At 45.8% G+C, this 24089-nt stretch overlaps 1 protein-coding gene across 2 annotated transcripts in view; it reads right to left on the bottom strand.

The window, feature by feature from the left end:
* The window catches only part of NID1 (nidogen 1), a 93405-nt gene that overhangs the window by 44155 nt on the left and 25161 nt on the right, over positions 1 to 24089 (bottom strand). Inside the window, exons 2-9 of one of the 2 annotated variants that reach the window (XM_057736098.1) lie at positions 22836 to 23135; positions 20617 to 20843; positions 17708 to 18081; positions 15264 to 15413; positions 11157 to 11408; positions 8853 to 9053; positions 6365 to 6610; positions 4597 to 4740 (exon numbers count right to left, since the gene is read on the bottom strand). In XM_057736098.1, the coding sequence (XP_057592081.1) occupies positions 4597 to 4740; positions 6365 to 6610; positions 8853 to 9053; positions 11157 to 11408; positions 15264 to 15413; positions 17708 to 18081; positions 20617 to 20843; positions 22836 to 23135 (1894 nt within the window). Of the gene's footprint in view, positions 1 to 4596; positions 4741 to 6364; positions 6611 to 8852; positions 9054 to 11156; positions 11409 to 15263; positions 15417 to 17707; positions 18082 to 20616; positions 20844 to 22835; positions 23136 to 24089 lie in introns of both variants that reach the window. The other variant, XM_057736097.1, reaches the window with a different exon arrangement.

Consider the following 24089-nt stretch of genomic DNA (forward strand, 5'->3'; position numbering starts at 1 on the left):
TTGGGTGATTGGAAGGATGCTTGTCCCCCAGGCGCTATCTACAGAATCGCTGGCAAATAGGATCTGAGGGCCTGTGGGATGGGGGAGGGGAAGGCTCCCCAGCACCACCCCCACCTCCGTGCAGGTCTACACATAAAATCCAAGCTGGGCGACTCCTTTTCTTTTAGGGCAAAACCCTAGCCATTTCCCTGCTATTATTTCGTGGTCCTTACAGTTTGGAAATTCTTCCTAATGCCTAATTTAAACTCTCCCTTCTGTAGCTGGAGGTTAGGACTCTAACCCGCTCTTTAGTAGAAACAGGGAACTAGCGGTAACTGTTCCTCACAAAATGGCACAATATCTGCCAAGAAGATAATTGCTCTTATTAGTCAATATGTGGTCAACATCTTCCCTGGGAAGAGATGTCCTTTCACACAAATCATTCCCTAACCCAACAGGAAAATCCTGGATCATTCCCGTAATTAACGGCTTCCTTTTCGACTTTTTTTCAGAGTGGCTAGTTTCCACATATTTTCAACAACTCTTAAGTTTCTCCCATGTGTCCTTTTCATACACCCCAGGCTCCTGCTGGAGAAGAGTCTCAGGACTGACTGATCTGTGAAACGCCTTGTGCGCACTCAAAATTACTCAATGAGAGATTGTCCAAAACTCTCTCTTACAGCCTCCCAGTTGAGAAATATAGAGAAGCCATTCTGCCAGGCATCAGAGCTCTGTGACTCAACTGGAAATCTTCCTCAAATTACCTCGCAGGGTCACTGTGCAGCGTCTAATCAACCCCAGCCTTGATGTGAATGTCATCTATCATTATATCAATGCTACACACACTGAATGACAAAGGCTCACCCCCATTGTCTTCCGAGGCACTTTCCAGGTCAAAATAATGTGTGACGTGATCTGCTTAATGCAATTGCCTATCAACAGCCAGTGTCTCAATGCATTAACGCTATGAGGCTTATTTGTGTGACCCAGAACAAAAAGTAGCCTGACTTAGGAATATACCCACATTCCATGGTGCAAATCTGCCAGGATGAGAACTAATCACAGGGCAAAAGCAAGTGCGCACAACCACACGTATTCCTGGGCCAACGCATCAGAGGGTTTCCACGACAGCAACAGACTCCATCCGTAAAGCACGGCTGGTTGTGCCTTGGAAAGTGAAGCAAGCAGTCCCATCACGGTAAGCTCAGGCACCAAGAGCAGAGTGAGCCACAGCTTATATGGGTCAGCAGGTTCAGGTAGCTCCATGTTCTACTAATACAGCGAGTCCCCTACATACGAACAAGTTCCATTCTAAGAGCGCGTTCATTAAGTCCGATCTGTTTGTAAGTCCAACAAAGTTAGCCTAGGTACCCAACTAACACAATCGTCTATATACTGCTGCTTTTACGCTTGCTTCCAGACATCCTGGGCTTGAAATAAAGATACTGTGCTACTGTACTCTATACATTACTGTGCAGTAAAGTACACAAAAGCACAACCACTTGTAGAGGAGGCACACACTTGATAATGTACGCCAGACACGTGAACTAACTTAGGGGATTGGACGTCACGGTCGCATCTTTGAAGGTTCGCAACTTGAAGGTTCATATGTAGGGGAGTTACTGCCTTTAGTTGACTTATGAAGCTGAAGCAGAGCTATATAGAGACTCAGGAGGTATAGGCTTCTGCTGGAGAAAAGGAAGAGCCCCACCCCCACGTGGTGTCTGTCACCATGTCCACAGCCTGGGAAGGCTCTGCTCACACACACGCGGTATCACACTGCTTCAAAGTGGCCAAGCCAATTCAACTACTCAAGACTGTTGGGCTCTTTGGGGAAACACTGGAAACCTCTGATGATCAGAGGTGAGTAGAAACTATGTCCCCTGCCCAGTGGTAAGTTACAAGGGAAGCGAGTCTCAGATTGAATTCTACCGCACGTACAAAGTTATCAGCAAGCTGGCTAAACCGTTGTATGAGCTGCTCCTGTAAGCCTAACCCTTGCTCTCCATCCTTTCAGATGTTCCAGTGAGCACCTGACATAAATTTCACTCTGAAGCAAACGCAGCAATACCTGGGCAGCAGGATCTGCTAACCTTCACGTTAAATCAGCATAATAAAGCTGCCATTAATTGGAGGCATTCAATGGATTCCATGTAATTCAATGGATTCCAGGGCCAAGGCTTCGTTCCCAAATTCCAAATTCTGCTGGGCTCCTCTGATTCTTAAGCCCCAGTCATTCAAGGGGGCTGCCCATCATTCTGGCCAAACAGAGGTGTGCACACCACCCACTTCACGAGGGAAGCTTGCTTCTAGCATTCCTTACATTTGTGGGTGCGCCCTTTGTGGTGGGTTTAGGCAGCACTGGCTAAAGCATCTGACATTCTTACACTAGATGCCTCTGCTCTGTGGACTCCTCATTGAGTCAGGAGTCAACTCACTGCCCTTTGGTAGTGAAACCGAGCAGGACCTGTGGGGCTCCTGGGCACAAAAGCCTTTCTGTCCCCTTCCCTGCCTTCCAAAGGGCAGATTCAAACAGTTACTAATCAGGGAAGGGAGGGGATGCAGAGACAAGGCGGGAGGAGCCAAGACACAATAGTGCAGCCTTGGGGCAGGGTCCTGGTTCCCCCTTAAGGGATACACATAACAATATCTTTGAGCTCTTCTGCAGAACTAAAACAGCCAACAAATGGAAGATGTTCCAGAGAGAAGATCACAGTCCAGGAACCTCGAGAACCAGAGATCACGATACCAGCTGACTCCAGAAGATCTCTAGATTGAAGGAATGCAGGCCCTGCACGCACCCTGATTCTTATCAGCAACCCTGCCCCTTGACTATAAAACTCCTCAGAAACCCCTCCTAGGTTGGAACACATGGTTTTGAGGGCATTAGCCAGCTGTGGCCCCCTTTGCCAGGCAAAGCAATAACGCTATTCTTTTCTTCCTCATTCAAAACTCTGTCTGAGATTCAATTTGGCATCAGTGCACAGAGGCCAAGTTTCAACATCCGCAGTGGATTAAACTTTAGCAACACACATAAATACAAGCTGTCTGTGTGAAAGCATTTAAAGTGAAATTATAAGTAGTAAAATAAGTGCCGCGAAGGCAGTGTAACATATGCACTCGGGTCAGCCTCAAGGTCCAACATTCCAATGTTCGTGGTTCAGTTTTCTCATCTATAAAAACAGGAATGAACCTCCCACCCATTAGGATGGCCGCTACCAAAAAAACACACGTGTTGGCAAGGATGTGGAGAAATTGCAGCCCTGTGCAATGCTGGTGGGGTACAAAACGGTGCAGCTGCTGTGGACAACAATATGATGGTTCCTCAGACAAAATCAAGCACAGAACTGAGGTGACCCAGTGATTCCACTTCTGGGTGTATCCCCCAAAGAGCGGAAAGCAGGATCGCAAACAGATATCTGTAGCCCCCTGCTCACAGCAGTGGTATTCACAAGAGCCCAAGAACTGAAGCAACCCAAGGGTCCACAAATGAACGGATTAAAAAAAAAAAAGAGTATGTACATACAGTGGAATATTTATCAGCCTCAAAAAGGAGAGAAGGGGTAAGGGGGGGAGGGATCAATTGAAAGAGTGGGATTAACATAAACACACGACTGATTACATAATAGAGAATAAGGACCTCCTGTATAGCACAGGGAACTCTACTCAATACTCTGTAATGACCTATATGGGAAAAGAATGTAAAAAAGAGTGGATATGTGGATATGTATAACAGATTCACTTTGCTGTACACCTGAAACTAACACAACATTGTAAATCAACTATACTCCAATAAAATTAAAAAAAAAAAAGGAGGGACATTCTGACACAGGCTACAACATGGATGAACCCTGAGGACCTCATGCTACGTGAAATAAGCCAGCCAGAAAATGACAAATATTATATGATTCCACTTACACGAGTTACCCAGAGTCATCAAATTCGTACAAAGTAGAATAGTGGTTGCCAGGGGCTGGCGGGGGGGAGGGAAAAGGGAAGTTATTTAATGGGAATAGAGTTTCAGTTTTGCAGATGAAAAGAGACCTGGAGATGGACGGTGGTGATGGTTGAAAAACATGAATGTACTTAATGGTGCTGAACTGTACACTTAAAAATGGCCAGAATGATCAATTCCATATTACGTGCATTTTACCACAATTAAAAATAATTTTTAAAAGACTGAAATGAAAGGATCTATCTCATTAGAGTTACTGAATTAAATGAGATGGTGTTTGTGACGTACCTAAAACAAGGTTACAGTTACAAACAGTTATGGTCATATTACGCATGTTATAAACAGCGTTGACTTTCCCTTCCCTTTAAACCTGTGTGTTCTCAAGGTGAAGTGGAATGTGGCCTTTTAAATTCTACTCTGCTGCTTGGAGTCAGGGCATCTGATCAGATGAAACAAGGGCCAGGACCCCTGAGATCACGGAGGGAACACCGACACCGAGTGTGGAGCTTACACAAAGCTGGCTTGCCGTGCCCATCAGTATTTATCCCACCTGTGCTACCTCCCCTCCCCCAGCTCTCTGGTTTTCAGGATCTGTTTCTGCACCCCACTCCCCCCACCCCAACACCCCCCCACCACCACCAAGTGAGAGCGGATGGCTGTACCGTAGCAGGTCCGTCCGTCTCCCCGGAAGCCGATGGAGCACTCGCAGGTGAACTGGGTCCCGGGGCCAGGGCGGCAGGCTGCGTTGGTGTCACATCCGTGAGTGCCAATGTAGCAAGGATTCTGAAGGGCATCAGGGGAGCCGTCTGTGAAAGCAGAGACACTGAAACCCAATGAGGATTCAGAAATACTCACAGGTTACCTCCTCCTCCTCCAGAAAGTAAGGCGGGACTGATGACCAGGAAACCTGCAGACTCCTGTGTCACCTGGGGCAGGATCAGCAAATGACATTCCTTTGGACCCGCATCTGTTTTTATAAATAAAGTTTTACTGGAAACCAGCCACACCCATTCACTTGCATATGGTCCATGGATGCTTTTGTGCTACAGCCACAGAATTGAGCTCTTATGACAGAGACTGCATGGCTGGCAAAGCCTGAAATAGTTATTGATACTATCTGGCCTTTTAAGAAAAAATATGCCAACCCCTGATGCCTGGAGCTACAGCTGTCTAATGGAAGATCTGCCCTCCCTCCGCTTTGCGGAGCTGAACACAAACCTGACCAGCTGGAGAAATGACCTGGGTACAGAGGGAGAATCAAAAATAACTGAAAAAGAGAAAGAGCTTAACACCCAGACCCCAAATATACAGAACCCCTGGGGCTTAAAGATTTGGACAATGTGAGACCTGACACTGGGCTGTCACACTAGCTCCAGCTCCTTCCATGCAGCCGGAAGCACCCCCAGACCAGACCTCGGCTCCCGAGATGTGCCGTCCCCAGGCAGAGAGCTCCTTGTAGACTTCATGCCTGACTTTTAGCAGATTTGATTTGGATTTCCCCAAGCCCTGAGCCCACAGTGAGTATCAGGGTGTTTTAAACGCCCAGCTATCAACAGCCGCATGAAAAGATGTTCAACATTGCTAATTATTAGAGAAATGCAAATCAAAACTGCAATGAGGTACCACCTCACCCTGGTCAGAATGGCCATCACTTAAAAGTCTACAAAAAGCAAATGCTGGAGAGGGTGTGCAGGAAAGGGAACTCTCCTACACCGTTGCTAGGAATGTAAATCGGTGCAGCCACCATGGAGAACAGCATGAAGGTTCCTCAAAAAACTAAAAACAGAACTACCTTATGATCCAGCAATCCTACCCCTGGGCATATATCCAGACAATTCAAAAAGATACATGCACTCCTGGCAGCACTGTTCACAATAGCCAAGACATGGAAACAACCTATGACATGGAAACAACAAATGAACTTATCTAGGACACAGAAATAAACCTACAGATATAGAGAACAGACTTGTGGCTGCCAAGGTTGGGGAGGGAGGGAGGGAGGGGTGGACTGGGAGGTTGGGGTTAGAAGATGCAAACTATTATATACAGAATGGATAAAGAACATTGTGTTGTGTTGTACAGCACAGGGAACAACAGTCAATATCCCGCAATCAATCATAGTGGAAAAGAACAAAAAATAACATAAAAATAAATGCCCTTGGATGGTCTACTCTTTAGGGTAACTCAAGGCTTATCATTCTTTTCTACCCCAAACAGAATAATGAGGAGGCATTAGATTAGCAGAACAGTGATGGGTAGGTTTCCTAAGAATCACAGATGACAAGACGTTTACTTCTATCGGGAGCTATTTCACATAACCTTCCTTCTTCTTACTGAGAGTAAGCGATGAAAAAAAAATACGTCAAAAGCACTGACAGAGCCATACAGGGCAGACACGCACGGTGCCCAGTCTGAGCGGCCATCTCTTACCCCTCACGGCACCGATGGAGTTGCTCAGAGCGTAGCGCAGGATCCTCTCCTCCTGGTTGTACAGGACAAACACGCTGTCCACCGAGAGCTGCTGGGTGCTGGGCAGGGCCGGCCGGGAGTCGTCGTGGACGCACTCCTGGAAGGTGATGGTCTGGCGCCACTGGTAAGTGTGGACGTGCGAAGGGGCAGCGCCATCCCGCTCGGGCTCCGTCACCGTGTACTCCCGGGTGGAGGAGGATGTGATCACTGGATGCGGGAAGGAGGGAGGGAGACAAGGCAGAGAGACTGAGGAGAGATCTCGAGGATGCAAGAGACTTAGTCAAGGGCTCTAAAACCATTAGCAGTATTCCCTGCCCGTACTGCTACCAGATGGGAGGTCAGATGCAACAGGAGAAGTAAGACTGTTTATTTCAGCGCTGAGACGCCTTCTGCCACCCAGATTTCCCATACTATTATTGATGTTATTTGCACTGGGAATAGTTATTGCTTTTTCTTACCAAGTGTTTCTCTATAAGTTCCTAAGTCACCCAGAACCAACCTAGAGACTAAGATCTGATGGAAAGAGCACAGACTTGGAAAGAGAGACACCTGAATTCATACCTTGCACCTTCGCTCACAAAGTGTGTGATCATAGACCTCTGTTTCTTACTAACTTCTTTGCCCTCTGTTTCCTTTACAACACGGGCTGGGGTGGGGATGAGATAACATGCAAAGTCTCTGGAATCAAGCAGGCTAATACTCTTATTAAGACGCTGCCAATTATGGAGCATTTACCACGCAACTAGCAGAGTGCTAAGTGCTTTGTAGGGGTATCGCACTTAGGATTCAGTACATAGAGGCTGCTATAAATAACTCTAGATTAAACAGTTCTCTGATATACAAAGATGAGACACTAATAGGTTTCAGTAGCCAATTTCTATAAAGTACTAAAGAGCTGTGAGCAAATCTCCATAGAGAAGAGAGACAGTTTTCCCCACTCAGAAGAGAGCTCGCTTTCACCCATACAGTGAAAATCTCAACTTTCTATTTAAAAAAAAAAAAAAAAGGTATAAAAGGCTCTTTATATTTGTGTGCTGTGCTGTAGTTCATAATAAAAGCCAGAGGATAAATAAAAGATTAGTGTAAGCTGCCTCCTGTCCCGCTCCCACGTGCTGGGCTGCCAGGAACACCATCTGGTCACAGCCTGACTTGCGGATGGGGGTCCTGCCACTCCCCCACCTCCTACTCACCCACTCGTTTTCCCCAGGAGAGCCTGAGCAAGCCACAAAGCTGTGGCAATTGGTACAGCCTTTCTGGATGGCAATTTAATAAGAGCCTTTAAAGGGTTTCCATTGTTTGACTCAGCAGTACTATTTCTAGGAATTCGGTCAGGAAAAAAAAAAGTCACAAGTTTGGTCAAGATTTATGGTGAAGATGGTCATTTCAACTCATTGTGAGAAGGAAAAGTTGGGAATCACCTAAGCTTTAGAAAAGAGAATGGTTTAAATTTAAATTAATACCCATACCAGAGAATGGTATAGATTCATTAAAAAGTGTTTGCAAAGCCCATTTAATGAAGCTATCAAGTAGTCATGATTTGATGCTAACTAGAAAAGTGAAGATATGACAATGTGGTATGATTGCAATTTTATTTAAATAAAAACTATACACGTGACTGTAGAGCATACAATAGTACTGCATCAATGTTAAATTTCATGATTTTGATGATTGTACTGGGGCCACGTAAGAAAATGTTCTTGCTCTTAGGAAAAACACATGAAATATTTAAGGGATGAAGGATCATGGTGCCTACAACTTACTCTCCAAAAGAAAACCGTGTGTGTGTGTGTGTGTGTGTGTGTGTGTGTGTGTGTGTTTGTGTGAGAGAGAGAGAGAGAGAGAGAATGATAAAGTAAATGTAGCAAAATGTTAACAACTGGTGAGTCTGGGTAAATGACATGCAGAAACGGTGCTATTCTCAACTTTCCTGTAAATTTGAAATAAAAAGTTTAAAAAACTACATATAGATGTATATTATAATAGTTACATTATTTTATTTTGGAATTATAGAATATGTTGAGATATTATACATGTTGGTATATATATATGCTGGGATTTTTTTATATATAAGGAAAAGCTTCAAAGGAAATATACTTAATTTAATAATAATTGTTTCCTGATTTTACATCTATAAGTTATGCTTATTTCCTTTCCTGCACTAAATTCTCTCTGATGAGTGTGCACGATATCTATCAGAGAAAAGGTGATTTGAATTAGGTGCCCCCTGCATTTCCCTCTCTGAAGGCGAGGAGATGGCATGCACTCAGGGCTGGAGCTCGTGGGAGTGCAGCCCTGGGATGCAGAGCTAGCCCTGGGATGTTGAGCTAGCCCTGGGATGTTGAGCTAGCCCTGGGATGCGGAGCTAGCCCTGGGATGCGGAGCTAGCCCTGGGATGCGGAGCTAGCCCTGGGATGCGGAGCTGCCCCCGGGATGCGACGCTGGGGCTCACCCTGGTGGGAGTAGTGGTAGAGCTCTGTGTAGGGCTCGATGTGCACCGAGGAGCCGAAGGCGATCTGCGGCACGCGGCCCTCCAGCTCCGTGTCGATGGTCAGGTGTCCGTGCTCATCAATGCCGCTAAACTGCTGCTTAATGACCAGCTTGTCCGGGTGCCCCACAAAGGTCACCTCCGCCTGGCGGGTGAACTCGCCCCCTGCAAAGCAAAGTCAGTCTGTCACTTCGCCGTAAGAAGAAGCCACCCACACGTCCACCCTGGGCTCACAGTGGGGACAGGCTCACACCTCCTCCGCCGATATTTTAATCTGATTAGTAGAAATGGGGCTGTGGACATGTGGCCCAGCTGAGTCACGCACAAGAAACAGAAGCTGCTTCCCAGCTGCAAGTCAGCATCTGAGAGGGGTGGGCTCAGGGCTTGTGCTGGAAAAAGCAGGGGTTCAGGGTTTGACTCCCAACTGGGCTGGGTACTGACTGGATGAGCTTGAGCAAGTTACTTAATCCCACGGAGCCTCCATTTTCCTGATGATGAAAAAGGGATACAATCTATGGTGTGAAGATGAGATAAATATGTTAAAAAGTGTCCTGCCAATTGTCAAGCGCTCCTGACTATTATAACAGCTAAGCCCTGGTCAGGATGGGCGAGTGGTTCAGGGCACACAATCACCACACCCAGAAACCATCCTAGGAGCACATTCTATGGGTGTCGGCTCAGGACCTCCCCTTGGTCTGTGGAGGGCAGCAGCCACAGACAAGCAGGAAAAAAATTCTCCCCTTTCTTCCATCTTCCTCCCTTTTCCACGTTTGCAGACTCTCCTGATAGCACAGCTGGCAGCTCTTTCATGATAGGTGAAAATTACATGAAATTTACATTTCGGTGCCCGTGAATAATTTCACTGGAAGGACAGGATCGTTCATTTGCATATTATTTTTGGTTGCTTTCACTGTAACGACAGAGTTGAATAGCCGCAACAGAAACCAAATAGCCTGAAATATCTAGGCAAAGCTTAAAACATTTACTATCTGGCCCTCTGCAGAAAAAGCTTGACAATTGCTTTTTAGTCCCCAGGTCCCAGGCAGATATCCAGCTGGTAACACAGGTCCTGGGGCAGTTAAGAAGGACCACTGCAGTAACAAAGCATTGCTAGTGCTGGGAATTTGTAAAGGCTCCCTCTGCCTCCCTGAAGTTGATCTGAGTTACAGAGGACCATCAATTTAAATCAGCCTGTATTCAAGGCAACGCCAATATGAAAGGCTGTGCAGCCAAAGAGTAGGATCTGTGGGTCTGACTGCAAAGCTCAACTATGTCTTCAGAGGAAAGAGCATGTGTTTGCAGGAGGGTAGGAACGTTATAACACTCAGGATATATATGCCTGCGGGATAGGAAGATAAAACACTGAGCCACAAATAAGGGATTTTATACCCTCTTCAAATATACACCCTCTCCTTTCCTAAAATGGCCACACTTTCGGCAGTTAGGTATTTATGCTCTATGACTTTGGGAGGTGTGTCTATGCAAAGCCTACAGATTCTGCTCTCAGCAGTGTTTTCAGGATAAAACCGTGGCTGAAGCTCCAGTGAGGCTAGGGATGGTGGAGAAGACAGATCTAGGTAGTCAGGGGCAGCAGCTTTCTACCTGTGCCCCAGAACAGCAGGCTCCAGGTTCTGGGAGTAGCTGGAGATGAAGGCTCCTCCACCCAAGTGGTTCCAGGAAAGGGCCTCCAGCATGCACGGGGAGGGGCGGCCTCGGCAGAGCATGGGAGGGGCCACCGCTGCTCCAGGGAAGCACCCCCCCACTCCGACCAACCATCTGCCTACATGTGTGCTAAAGACTGAACTTCCCCGGACAGGACACAGCCTCTAAGAAGCTCCAAGGAAACTCAGGTTTCCTAAGACTCATGAAGATTATGTTTATCAGGCTGAATTGGCCAGCCAGAAATGACAGGTTCCTTTTCTCCAAGCAGATACTGAGGAAATGCCAAGTGTCCGTTTCAGATTAGTTTGGAATTTGGAGGCAGGCTGGATGAATAAATAGAAGGAGCCCCACACTTTAGATTGTGAGGATATAGGAACAAACACCGTTTGCTCTGCCGGAGATGTCTAAATCTCTAGCCCGAAATCGCACCCTGATCAAAATGCAAGTCTAGACAGTTTTAGTTAATGTATATTAATGAAAAACTTCCTGATAATTTGACCTCAACATCTTACTTTCACAGCTGCAAAGTTGGTAAGCTCTTTGCAGACACAGCGTTCCCTTTCCATTCACCCCAGCCCATTAATTTTAAGGTCTGATGTCAGTCACCTGTGATGCTGAACCCATTCCTGAATCCATCTTGCTCCACTGCAAACATCCATCCAATGATGCCTCCGATGGGGGCCAGAGGAAGCAGAGAGTACCCGACGGTCTCGGGAATGGTGCTGATGGCTGTGTAGGAGCGCCCGTGGTTCATCACCACGTAGGAGTGGAGGTCGGTGTTCTCAAAGACGATGGGAACCTGGCTGCTCCCCACAAAGATCCTCCCTCTCACCTTGCCGTTAACTCGCTGCGGGGAACCTGAGCCAGAAACAAAGAAAGAAGCCAGCCCTTCAGAGCAGAAGAGTACGTCTGGTAGGATGTGTACCTCATAAAGCAAAGAGCCAAACAGCAGTGAGGTAAAGGGCTCTGGGGTGAGTGAAAAAGTAGCTATTCTTCCCAAGAAGGCAGTTCCTATGGCTGTGTCTATGAGCTTTAGAAATTCCAGTGTCTTCCTCTCTTGCATGCTGATGGATAATGGACAGCAGAAAAGGGGGACCTGGTGTTTGATGGGAGAACTTCAGAGGCAAATAAAACAATCTCAGGAGAACGGTACCATGGGTGGTCTAGAACAAGGTGACATAATTTATCACTTCTGAGAGTATTAGGGTCAGAATTAGTCATTTCACTGGGACAGCAGGGTTAAGCTGGATGGGGCACTTGGCTGCCTGATCTATAACACATCTTAAAGAGCATCTCTGGCTCAAATATAGGACTGCCAGTCTGAGTCCTGGACCTTCACTCAACCCAATTCAGACAGAAGTGGCCACAACGGACATCACAGGCCACACAAACATGCCCGCTGAGCCAGAACCAGCTTGTGTGTTTGCTGTTGACCTTTCCCATTCAGACAACTGGGAAAGATGTGAAATTTACTATGGCATATTTAAAAGCTTTCTTCATAAATTGTCAAATAGTATATGTAGGACACCACTTTTAAAAGTTACATTAGTGATAAATACTAGCACACACTTAGGGGAAAATATCTGAAGAGATATACACAAAACTGCTGACAGTGGTTAACTCGGGGGGATATGGTGAACTTTGATTTTCTATACTGTCTATCTCTACAATGTTTGAATATTTATAACTTGCATGTATTTACTACTGTTTAATCAGGAAAAGATAAGATCTCAAGAAAGTAAGATGTTCTTGTATTCAAATAAGAAAACTGAAGGTTACCACATGGCCCAGCAATTCCAACTCCTGGGTATATATCCAAGAGAACAGAAAACATATGTCCACACAAAACTTGTACACAAATGTTCTTAGCAGCATTATTCATAATAGTTAAAATGGGAAAGCACCCAAATGTTCATCAGCTGATAAATGGATAAACAAGATGTGGTCTATCCATGCAATGGAATATTATTTAGCTAGAAAAAAAGAATGAGGGGCTTCCCTGGTGGCACAGTGGTTAAGAATCCACCTGCCAATGCAGGGCACAAAGGTTCGATCCCTGGTCGGGGAAGATCCCACATGCCAAGGAGCAACTAAGTTGGCGCACAACTACTGAGCCTGAGCGCCTAGAGCCCGTGCTCCACAACAAGAGAAGCCACCACAATGAGAAGCCCACGAACCACAATGAAGAGTAGCCCCTGCTCGCCGCAACTAGAGAAAGCCCACGGGGAGCAACAAAGACCCAATTAAGAAAATAAATAAAAATTAATTAATTTTTTATAAGAAGAAAAAGAAAAAAGGAATGGGGTACTGGTACATGCTAAAACACGGATGCACCTTGAAAACATCATGCTGAGTGAAAGAAGCCAAACACAAAGGTCCCATGTTGTATGATTCCATTCATATGAAATGTCCAGAACAGGAAAACCCATGCTGACAGAAAGTAGATGAGCTGTTGACAGAGACTGGGGGATAAGGATGAGTTGAGGGTGACTGCTAATAGATCCAGGGTTTCCTTCTGGAGCAATGAAAATGCTCTAAAATTAGAGGTAATAGTTGCACAACTTAGTGAATATACTAAAAAGAAACAAATGGTATATTTTAAATGTGTGTTACTTACATCTTTAAAAACAAAAACTGAAGAAAGAGGTAAATAAGTCACCTTGGACTGTTCAGGTTTGATGTAGAATTAAATTCTAGCACTTAATGGTCGTACATATCATGTTTCTCTTCCTAGGTTATAGATGACTAGAGACAGGACCGCCACATCCAATTTCCCGGCCGTCTTAGCAGAGGTTTCTGTGCACAGGAAGTTCTCAGTAAAGTCTGCAGAATACAGACAAACGAGCCCTCCTCTGAGCATCGTCACCTGTGTTCTGAAGACTTTCTGCCATGTTCAGTATGCCCCAGCCGCTAAACAGGGTCACTGAGGGACTTCCCAGGTTAAGACTCTGCATTCCCACTGCAGGGGGCATGGGTTCAATCCCTGGTCGGGGAACTAAGATCCCGCATACTGCGTGGTGTGGCCCCCCAAAATAAGATAAGATGAGATGAGATAAAATAAGATAAAATAAAATAAAATAAACAGGGTCACTGACAAGCCAAGACAGACTCGACAAAGTATTTCTGCACATAAACTGTGTCATTACACTGGGGGAATGCTGTGAAGTTAGAAGAGTAATATCCAAGAAATGCCTCCCCCAAACAATTACAGAAACAAGCAGGGAAGCCAAGGGAAGGACATCAAATTTTTTCCACCAAACTTGGAGCTAGAAAAATATTTCAAAAGTAGCAGGACGCCAACAAATATTTAAACCACAAAACTATGACAAGGCATGTATAGAACGTCAGAAAATGCAGCCGAGCAATCTGTCATATCGGAGCTTCCTGCCAAACACAACCGGTCAGCATTTCCAGCTCTGATATTTGGCATGGAAAGAGCTAATGGGGTTGCTCTTTCAGAAGAGGGATTCATTGTAGATTTTGGAAGCTGCTCCCAGGGTGCAAGAAATATAAAAAACCAAGCCTAAGACAAAGCAGCAAAGGCACACCAGTCCCTGGGGCAGTGGGCTTTGGAAGAAAACAGAAAACACATTTATAGACGTTAAAAACATCCCCCCAAATTTATGTAAAGTATACAAAATTTTCTTTTGTTGCTGAAGATAATACTTAACAAAACTATCTAATTGTGACCTAGAAGGAAACTTTTTTTTTTACCCAAATTAAAATAGCTATATTTTCTTCACTATAGCTATAGCAGGGGATCTGAAAAAACAGAAAAGCGTTCCTCCAACTGAGTTTTATTTAGTCGTATTTTGTGAAGCAACTGAGGCTCCTCGTTAAACACACAAGGAAAATGACGGGTGACAAGGGAGGTGACGGCATCTGAAGGGACAAATGTTCAGTATGGTCGGCTTTGGTTTTGTTTTAATTCTAGTGTATGGCCTCGGGTTCCCATAGGTCTCGCTCTCTAAATAAACTGTTATCTGGACCCTCTAGACTTTTGCAGAGAAGATTCTCCCGACCATCTGAGCATGTCAAGACTGGCTGGCTCTTTTCAGGGGGGCAGAGCTCAGCACTGGCGCCGGCCCACAGCTGAGTCCATTTTGGAGCTGGCCCCACAGCGGGTCCAGGCTCCAGAGTTAGCTGTGATCCACCCCTTATGGTCCTCCATCACCAAACTGGGATTGCAAGGGCATGAGGACAGGAAGATCAGAGGGTAGCGGGACTGGAACAGACTTGGCCTGCTACACACTTTGGTCTCCACCAGCCCACTGTGGCCCTGCTAGAGTTGAACCACAACTACGATAGTCCGAGCGATGCCAAAAGAAGAGGTTTGAAAGAAACAGAGGAAAATGAGGGGGACTGACAATTCGTGGTCCAGGCTGCATAATTTCAACACTTTAGCCTTTGTCTCAAGCTAGGGTGGCTGTCAAGATGCGGTCCCAATGGTTGTCATTTCAGAGATGGAGAAACAGCCCAGGAAAGAAAGAGACCTCCCCTCATTAGGACAAAGGGCCTTCCCCAGGACCCCCCCACCCAATAGAGAAATACGGGCAAGAATGGGGAATGAGAGATTAAATATCATTGCCCAACTGAAAACAACACCCCCCTTAGAGATCTGGGTAAAGGCAAGATGTCAAGACAAGCACCAAAAGAAAAACTCCATTCCTTCCTTTTCTCCTGCCACAAACGGAACAGACAAAAGCAAAGTACCTTCAGCAACACACTGCCGGCCGTTCCCCGTGTAGCCAGAAACGCAGCTGCAGCAGAAGCCGGTGGCGAAGTCCCTGCACTCTGCGTGCACCGAGCACTGGTGTCTGTTGTTGATGCACGTCTGGCGGGAATCCGTGTTGTAGCTGAAAACTGCTTGGAGCGAACACAGCACACCTGTAAGCACTTCACAGGGCTCTGGACCAGGAGGCTTTCTGACCCTGCACCCTCGGCTGTGCGAGACTTGACATCTGCTTAGGCAGTTCAGACACGGGGCTCTCTACCTGCAGCCACTTAAATAGTACGGTGGCTCCATTGCTCAAACTACCAAGGCAAGTCGGTCTGGTGGGAGTTTGAGAAAACAGAAGGGTGAATTACTTTAAAATGCTATGATCCACTGTCCTCAGTATCACGGAACCAGTATTAGTCCAATGTGGGCCTTAACATGGCATCCATCTAAGGTCATCAGATCTGCTTCGCATTGAGGGGGACCTTAAAATATATCTAAATTACTTTTTATTGTGGTAAATGTGCCATTTTAACGAGCTTATAGTATTTAAAATTTTTTTGTCCCTTTCTTCTCACCAGGGGATAAATCAGAAGCTCTTAAAGGCAAAAGCTGGTTAGAAATAATTCCTCAGTCACACCTGATCTAAGAGCCTTTGACCCAAGAAACAAGAAGAATTTCTCCCTATTTTAAATATCTCCCTCCTAGGCTCATTTTATTAGGACAATGAACTAGCTCATTAAACTTAAAAACCCAGAGCAAATTAATTTGGAATGAAGTTCAAAAGCACAAGAGGGGATGAACTTTCAGAGGGGATAATGACCCACTTTATAATTGTTATGAGTGAAAATAAAAGTAAAGTTTAACCCCAGGTAGATCCCGTGAGTCCTACGTCCCCAGAAGGGAATTTCCTCGGTGTATAAAGATGGCATTTGGAGCCAAGAACAATTGGGCCCTGAGCTGAATGCATGTGATGCTACTGATTGCTTAAGCCCAGCTCCCAGTGGGTCTGTTACAGCCAACATATCTGTGGGTGACGACTCAAATAACACCAGGAAGGCACTGCTGGCTACAGAAGACCGACCTTTGTAATAAAAACAGGGAAATAACTGGGATCAGGGGCAGAAAAACATCTCTTTTACACACAGTTGGGGTTCAAATCTAGGCTCTTCTTTTTACTAGCACCAAGTAATATACTACCGTAAGTGGCTGGGGCTAGCTATGCTCTTATTTCAAAGTGATGGCTTCACAAATGAGAATTTCAGAGACACCTGTGTGGGGTGAAAGCAGGATGACGCTCAAAACTCAACATGTGCAAGTAAATATACCCACAGCCCACCTTGGGGCAAGCACTTTTGAGATGCAGCTAAAAAGCAGAGTGCCACGTGCTAGATGTCAGCATCCCCCCATGAAATCTAGGGTGCTGTGTGTGTAAGGGGAGCCCTGAGACATGAACCCACGTCCTCATCATGTCACTAAAGGGCAGCTTCTCCATTTCTGTGCCTCAGGATTAAGTAGGCACACGACCCCGGCCACCAGAACCTGTCCACGCTTTGGGATTACTCGGTAAGAATAAGCATTGATGACTATTGCTATGAGACAATTCACAAGTAAGGAGAAATAAAAATGGGTGAACACTGTGGAATGGAGTAGATTTTTTGAGGGCCTTATGATAACGTCAGAGTAGAAGCAGCTGTGAGTCATGGTAAACATCATTGGACCATCCCCTTGATAGGAATCTTAACGGGTTATAGGTCAACCTGAAGGGCAAAAAAATAATGAACACAGTCGAGCTGGAATGTCTTTTGTAAGACAAATCAAAGCATGCTGGGGTTCCAATGGTTTTCCCTGAAAATGTAGCAAAAATCTGATATAATACAGTCGATTACAAGATATTGTACTTTAAAACCATCCTTGAAAAGGGGATCTACTTATTTTGTATTTTTAAATGTTCACAAACTAACTCTGAAATGGACAGGACCCGGGAGGAAAAATAATCAACCATCCTCCTTCCAAAACCAAGAGGAAATAAATGTCAAAGATAAACCGTGTCAATCGCCAAAGGAACTTCTAAAATGTTTTTTCAGGTGGGTGAATACATTGCTGATCTCAGAAGTCACAAATAAGCAAGGAAATCTGACTTTCAAAATACTTCTAAAGCACTTTTCTCTTTAAAACAGACCCAAAAAATGAACAGCAGGAAACCTGAAAGAGGACACGTTCTGCAGTCTCCATAACCCCAGCCCTCATCCCAGATCCCTTGGAGTCTCTGAAGCCTTCGGGCCCATCCACCATGCTCTGCAGCTGTGAGTTCTGTCCCTCCCTCCCCAGGCTCTCATCCTTACAAACCACCAAATAAGGCACACAGCTGACACCCCGCCCGCAACGCTCCCCTGGCGGAAACCCAAGTAGGTACCACCTGCCACGTAAATGGCCTTACCAACTCCTGTTTCCTCAACTTCATCCACGTCTATGACCTGTGGTTGCTGCTGGGGAAACCTCTCCGCCGGCAGCTGGAAGGATCTAGTCCTCTCCGTGGGAGGTCCAGGGGGTCTCTCGGTAGCCAGCCGGCTGGGGGAGAGGTCACCGGGCATGTTGTATGTGCCGGTGTTTCCCCTTCTCGGGGCCTCGTAGGGGAAGGATGTGGTGCCTGTGTCCTCCGGGCCCAGCCGTGTCACCGAGTCATAATCTTCATCGTCGTACTCTGCTCCGTCGTCCAATCCCAGGTTCACGTCTGAGGGCACCACACCACTGGCGGTGGCCGGACTCCCAATCTCAAACACCCAGATGCCCTGCTGCCCAGCGTTGCTGCTCCTAGGGGGAAGCACAGTGTCAACCCGAAACCCATCGCCCGCTTCGACCCACAGCCTCGGCTGGAGGACGGGAGAGCAGATGCGGTCCTGTCTGGTCGTCACGGAGCTGAGACCATCTGGGGGGATACGGTGAGGCTGTATCCAACGGGCACAACCCTAGCACAGCCTTAGTCTCGGCCATTCGAGAGGCACTCTACAGGAACATTTTCAGGCCTTAAAAATGCGATTTATCTACATCGCTGGTCTCGTGCTTTTTCATATGAGCTACCAGTTGACTGGAGTCATCCATTTTCTTCCTCATTCTCTTTCCAGGGCATGGTGTGATACAATTAAGAATATGTATTTGCGGCTTCCTAGGTGGCGCAGTGGTTAAGAATCCGCCTGCCAATGCAGGGGACAACGGGTTCGATCCCTGCTCCAGGAAGATCCCACATGCCACGGAGCAACTAAGCCCGTGTGCCAAAAAAAACAAAAACAAAACAAAAAAGAATATGTATTTGGTCTTTGTCTCTGGTTCTGGCATATAACCCCTAAAATCCCCGTAATCTCTGAAGTGATGTGTCTTTTTGTATGCTAATGAGATGGCTGGTGGCTGGGACCCTGGGTAGCTTCAGGATGGGGGCTGGTCACCAGGAAGACCAAGGCACAGTTACAGGGTTGGAATTTTCAGCCCCACGCCCTGACGTCCAGGGAGGAGGGTGGGGGGGTTGGGTTGGAGATTAAGTTAATCACCAATGGTCAATGATTTAGTCAATCATGCCTATGTAATCAAAATTCCTAACTGATGAGGCTGACAGAGCTTTTAGGCTGGTGAACACATCCAGGTGCTAGGAGGGTGGTGCGCTCAGAGAGACTACTGAAGCCCCTCACCCCCTCCTCCCCCCATAGAATAGTATCTCTTCTATTGGGCTGTGCCTGAGTGTGTCCTTTATAATACCCTGGTAACAGCAAGTACAGTGTTTTCCTGAGTTCTGTGAGCCATTCTAGCAAATAATCAAACCTGAGCAGGGGGTCATGGAGACCCCCGATTTATAGCTGGTTAATCAGAAGTGCAGGTGGCAACCCGGGACTTGCGAAGGATGTCTGAAGGGGGGGTGGTCTTGTGGGACGGAGCCCTTAACCTGTGAGGTCTGTGCTGACTCCAGGCAGTTAGTGTCAGAACTGAACTCAATTATAGGACACTCAGCTGGTGTCTGAAGAGTTGGAGAATTGGTTGGGGTGGGGAAAAAACCCCACATATTTGGTGTCAGAAGAGTTATGAGTGAAAACAGTACAGACCTGATTTATTAGAAATCCCAACACTGTTAGCTGTGGAACCTTGGACAGGTCTCAGTTTACCTTTTTGTGCTCAGAGGGTGTAGTGAAATGCAAATGATATTCAGAATCTAATGGCATTTTACAGTTATAAAATACCATAGTAACCCTAGTCTCTACTTCTTGCACCATTTCTACTGTTCTTACGTGTGTGATTGGAAGTGTCCCTATCAGAAATTATGTAAAATGACCAGATCATACAACGGAAAGAAGGGACCTACATTATTCAGTGGAGAACACCCAGCAAAAGATTGGGGTGGGACAGGGGAAGGAAGCAAGAAAATCCTGCAGAAATTGGTCATCTAATCAATCCGTCTGCCTGGGACTCAAATAAAGGCAGTGGTGTGCAGGAGTCTGCTTGCACCAGCTTGTAAAACATCAAATTATATAAACTTACAATTAAACAAACTGCATTAAAAGCAGAGGCAATAAATACTCGACACTCATCCCATCCAAATTACGTTCCTATTAGCTACGTTCTAGAAGTTATCTGAATCTATTGCACCTCTACGGTGAGAATACTGTATGATGGTTCACCTTTTCTCAATCCCAGGTTAAGCAACATGATGTGAGCAGCTGGAAACGGGGGCCAGGGGAGGAGTATTTACACCATGGAAATAAGCAGATGCTATAAATGAGGGCTTCCTCAACACATAAAGCCAGTTGCTAAGCATTCACCAGCACATCATTGCAGGGGAGATGAGTTTTAGGCTCAGCTGACAACGTGAAATTGGGAGGGGGAGGTGCTTCATTTTTTTAAAGAATAACGGGAGAGGAAAGACCTTAATTTTAGAAAAAGCAGTCTGTGCTTTTCCCCCTTTGCCAAATTCTACAAAAGAGCCCAAGAGAACACTGTTTCTATTATAAGAATTTTATCCCCAGTCAGTGTAGGGGGCGAAACTTGGGTTCACAGCAGGAGATAGTTTTGAATAGTTTGTATGTGTAACTTTATACATGTAGAAGAAATGGTAAAACTATTTCAAGTGAGAATGATTTGAAACTTAGATACCTGTTCATTCTGAGTATATGCCCTTGAATTCATCAGAAAAAAAGTATGCCATCATATAAAAATTATATACAAAATTTAAATCCATGGGAATATTTTTAAGTAATGTTCTATAACATTATTATTCCATTATATTCCATTACGTTATTCTTAATAAAATAGTAAAATGATAATCTTATTAGGGGGAAAATCTAGTGAAGAACAAAAAAAGCATACTTGGCCAAGTTTCCAATGGATTCTCTGTCATTAGCAAATATATTATAAGCTCCATCACTCTTCCATATTAATCCTACTAAACCTTGGCTGAAAGCAACCACTGCGGGAACTTGGGTCTCATCCTTCTTTGAGAATGTCGTGTAGAACTGCAGACCATCTTCAGGATAAAGGAAAATGGCGTAGGTGCTAGAATCAGAGGAGGCGAGAACAGCCTGGAATGTGTTTCTCTGTGAAGATAAGTTAAAATTCAGTTACTCAGGAAAATATCTACAAATCTTAAAACATGCTCTTCACCATACTGTATATAAAAAGTGCAGAGATGGCAGTATTCACACCTGATTCTAGAGAAGTATTTTTGCAGCAAGGACCAAGTATTCCAGGACAATTCCACTTAAATATCTCTAAGCCTGTGTTAACATGAAATTTTCTAATTAATTAATGAATACCTTCTGCATAACTGTGACCTGAAGGGTAACCAAAAATTATAGAGACGGTACCTCCAGGTAGTGGCCTATATCTCATGCAACTTAGCAAATTCTTACCTGCAGAATTTGTTTCCACGGCCATAAATATATTCAACCACATTCATTATTTAGCTTATTGAGCCAAGAACCGTGCAGTAAGAAAGAACATGAGCTGTGGGAGAAAACAGATCTGGATCTAAATCCTTGCTCTACATCTCATTGGCTGTGTGACCTTGGGCATGTTACCTAACCTCTCTGAACCTTGATTTGTGACTCTGTAAGATGGAGATACGTGATCCCACCGCTTGAGAATTTCCAGTCTAGGTGGGAAGACTGACATGTGAACAAAACATTGTCAAACTGGAGGACAGATTCTGTAATTGAAATGTGTGCAGGCGAGGCGCCCGATGCTGGAGGGGCGGGGATAGAGGAGGAGGAGAGAACTCGCAGGAGCTTGACACGTGTAGCGAGGTCAGGGAGAGGCCATCGCAAGCAGAGAGCACAGCTAGTGCAAGAGACTGTGGGTAAAACAAACAAGCAAAAAGCCTCATCAGGGAATTGCAAATCATCCGGTACAGCTGCTGCAAGGGGGTGTGGCGTAAGGATGGGGGATGTTTGACCCGGGGAAGCAGGTAAGAGCTCTGTACCAGGGGCCAGGCAGGTATCACTAGAGTGAAAGGGATGCACACTCGAGAAACTGAAGGTTTTATACAGTTTTCAAGTCCAGCACTCAGGCAGGTACAGGTGGCAAAGCAAAATGAGTCAGACAGACTTCTTTGAAGTGTGCTCTATGGGATGCAGATGTGTCTTATTTGGGAGGGGAAAGGGTATGGCCAAAAGGTTTGGGGATGGCTACATGAAACGAAATTAATCAGGTTTCTGTACTGTAGGACTTTCCAGAGTGAGTCGCCATGAGGGAGATATAGTTTTAGCGTTCCCCAAGGCGTATTTGGCCCAAGGAGTCCTTTTCCTCAAGGTCTGTCTGTAGGACTAGTGTTCTGTGGTACACACTTTGGGCACCACCAGCCTGGAACATCCCTCGTTTAAAAGGAGTGCTTTGGGGCCTTTCAAGTTGTTCTCTACCCTATAATACTATAAAAATTAGATATGGTGGAATGAAATTATTTTTCAAGGAAAAATGGAAACATGTCCTAAAGAGTCACTTCAGATCTAGAGATGGCTTCTTGACCTACTCAAATACTCCTCTTTTAAAGGCAAGTCCAAGCTCTACACCCCCTAACACCTATCCCGACCACAGCATCTACAGAGACCCCCACCTCTGGTTATGATGAAACTCGTGTTCTGAACCATCAATAAGGTACAAATGGGTTTTGTCCCCCCAACTAGAGTGTGGGTCTTGTCTTTCTTCACATCCCTTGGGACTGCTTTATTTCAACCTATCGCTTCATATTAATAAATTCTCTACCTAGAAACCGCCTCCTGCTATCTGCCACCCAAAGTAAGAGCAGCTGAGGCTGTAATTGATTAACCCTATTCTTGCCATGTGGCAGTCTTCTCAGGATTTGGTTTTCTTTACATCTAATCATCATTACAACATAGATTTAGGCAGCCCTGCAGATACGGTTTCGGAAGTTTCAGAGCCGCAATAAACAGCCTACTAGATTTTGCTTTGGATGTCCTGTCTTCATCAATCCCATAGGCATGGTGTACATCAGAGTAGCACAAACCAGAAGACCAAAGTGTACCAAGCCACCGTGTTAGACCATTTGCCCTTGTGCCTGGGTGGGTGCTTACCTTGCCTTCCTGGGCAGGGTCCTTGCTGGGCCCTTGGTAGGGAGCTACAGATTCCCAAGTCACCACCACCACGCTACCGGGCTGGAAAGAGACTTCCGGGAACCCTCTCTGCACACACTCCCCTGCCAGCTGAGTGACAGAGGGAGATAAGTCTTCCCGATAGTAAACCTTCCCAAGGCCATCGGTCGTGTCCAAGTCTGCCAGGAAAGGGGCGACTGCTCCGAAGGTCGGGGGGAAGAGCCCAGGATGGGATTCCTCAGCTGGGGGCTCGCTCATGGCAATGAGGCCATTTGTAGTGACCTGTACAGAACCAAACATCATTAAAAGCAGTGCAGAAAATTACAACCCCAAATTGGCAGCAACCCAAAAACCCATCAACAAGAGAATAGGTAAATAAATTCTGGCCTTTTCATACTATGGAATAGTATACAGTAATTTTTTAAAATACACAAGGGGTTTCCCTGGTGGCACAGCGGTTAAGAATCCGCCTGCCAATGCAAGGGACATGGGTTCGATCCCTGAGCCAGGAAGATCCGACATACCGCAGAGCAACTAAGCCAGTGCGCCACAGCTACTGAGCCTGAGCTCTAGAGCCCAAGAGCTGCAACTACTGAAGCCTGAGCCCCTAGAGCCTGTGCTCCGCAACAAGAGAAGCCACCACAATGAGAAGCCCGCACATCACAAGGAAGAGTAGCCCCCGCTCTCTAGAACTAGAGAAAGCCCACGTGCAGCAATGCAGACCCAACACAGCCAATAAATTATATAATTTTAAAAAATACACAAAACCACATGAGTGAATCTCACGACTACTAAGCTGAGCAAAAGAATGCAAACACAACCACAGTACACACTATGACTTCATTTATGTGAGACTCAAGAGGAAAATGGTGTCGTTCAGGTAACAGCAGTTAATCTCAAACGTACACAAAAGCTGCACTTGTAGAGTATGGAAAGATAAAATTATCTCAGCTCTTTCATTAAAAGGACATGATCAAAGGAACAAAAGAAAAAAGGAGGGCAGAAATGACATCTTCCTCAGGAAGACTCAGCTCCACTCACAGGATGCCGTGAGAGTGTATCAAACACGATGGTGTGTCAGATACAACAGAGCTGGAGAAAGACAGGACCCAGAACCGGAAAGCTCAGCATTCTTTTCGTGGGGAGGACAGCCCGGTGGAAGGAGCAGGGCAAGAATCACAGGACCTGCCTCTGCGGTGCCAGTCCCCAGGCCTTGGGCAAGGGTCTTAAAACTTC

The sequence above is a fragment of the Hippopotamus amphibius genome, chromosome 5 (assembly GCF_030028045.1).
Source record: "Hippopotamus amphibius kiboko isolate mHipAmp2 chromosome 5, mHipAmp2.hap2, whole genome shotgun sequence".
In the NCBI taxonomy this organism is placed as follows: Eukaryota; Metazoa; Chordata; class Mammalia; order Artiodactyla; family Hippopotamidae; genus Hippopotamus; species Hippopotamus amphibius.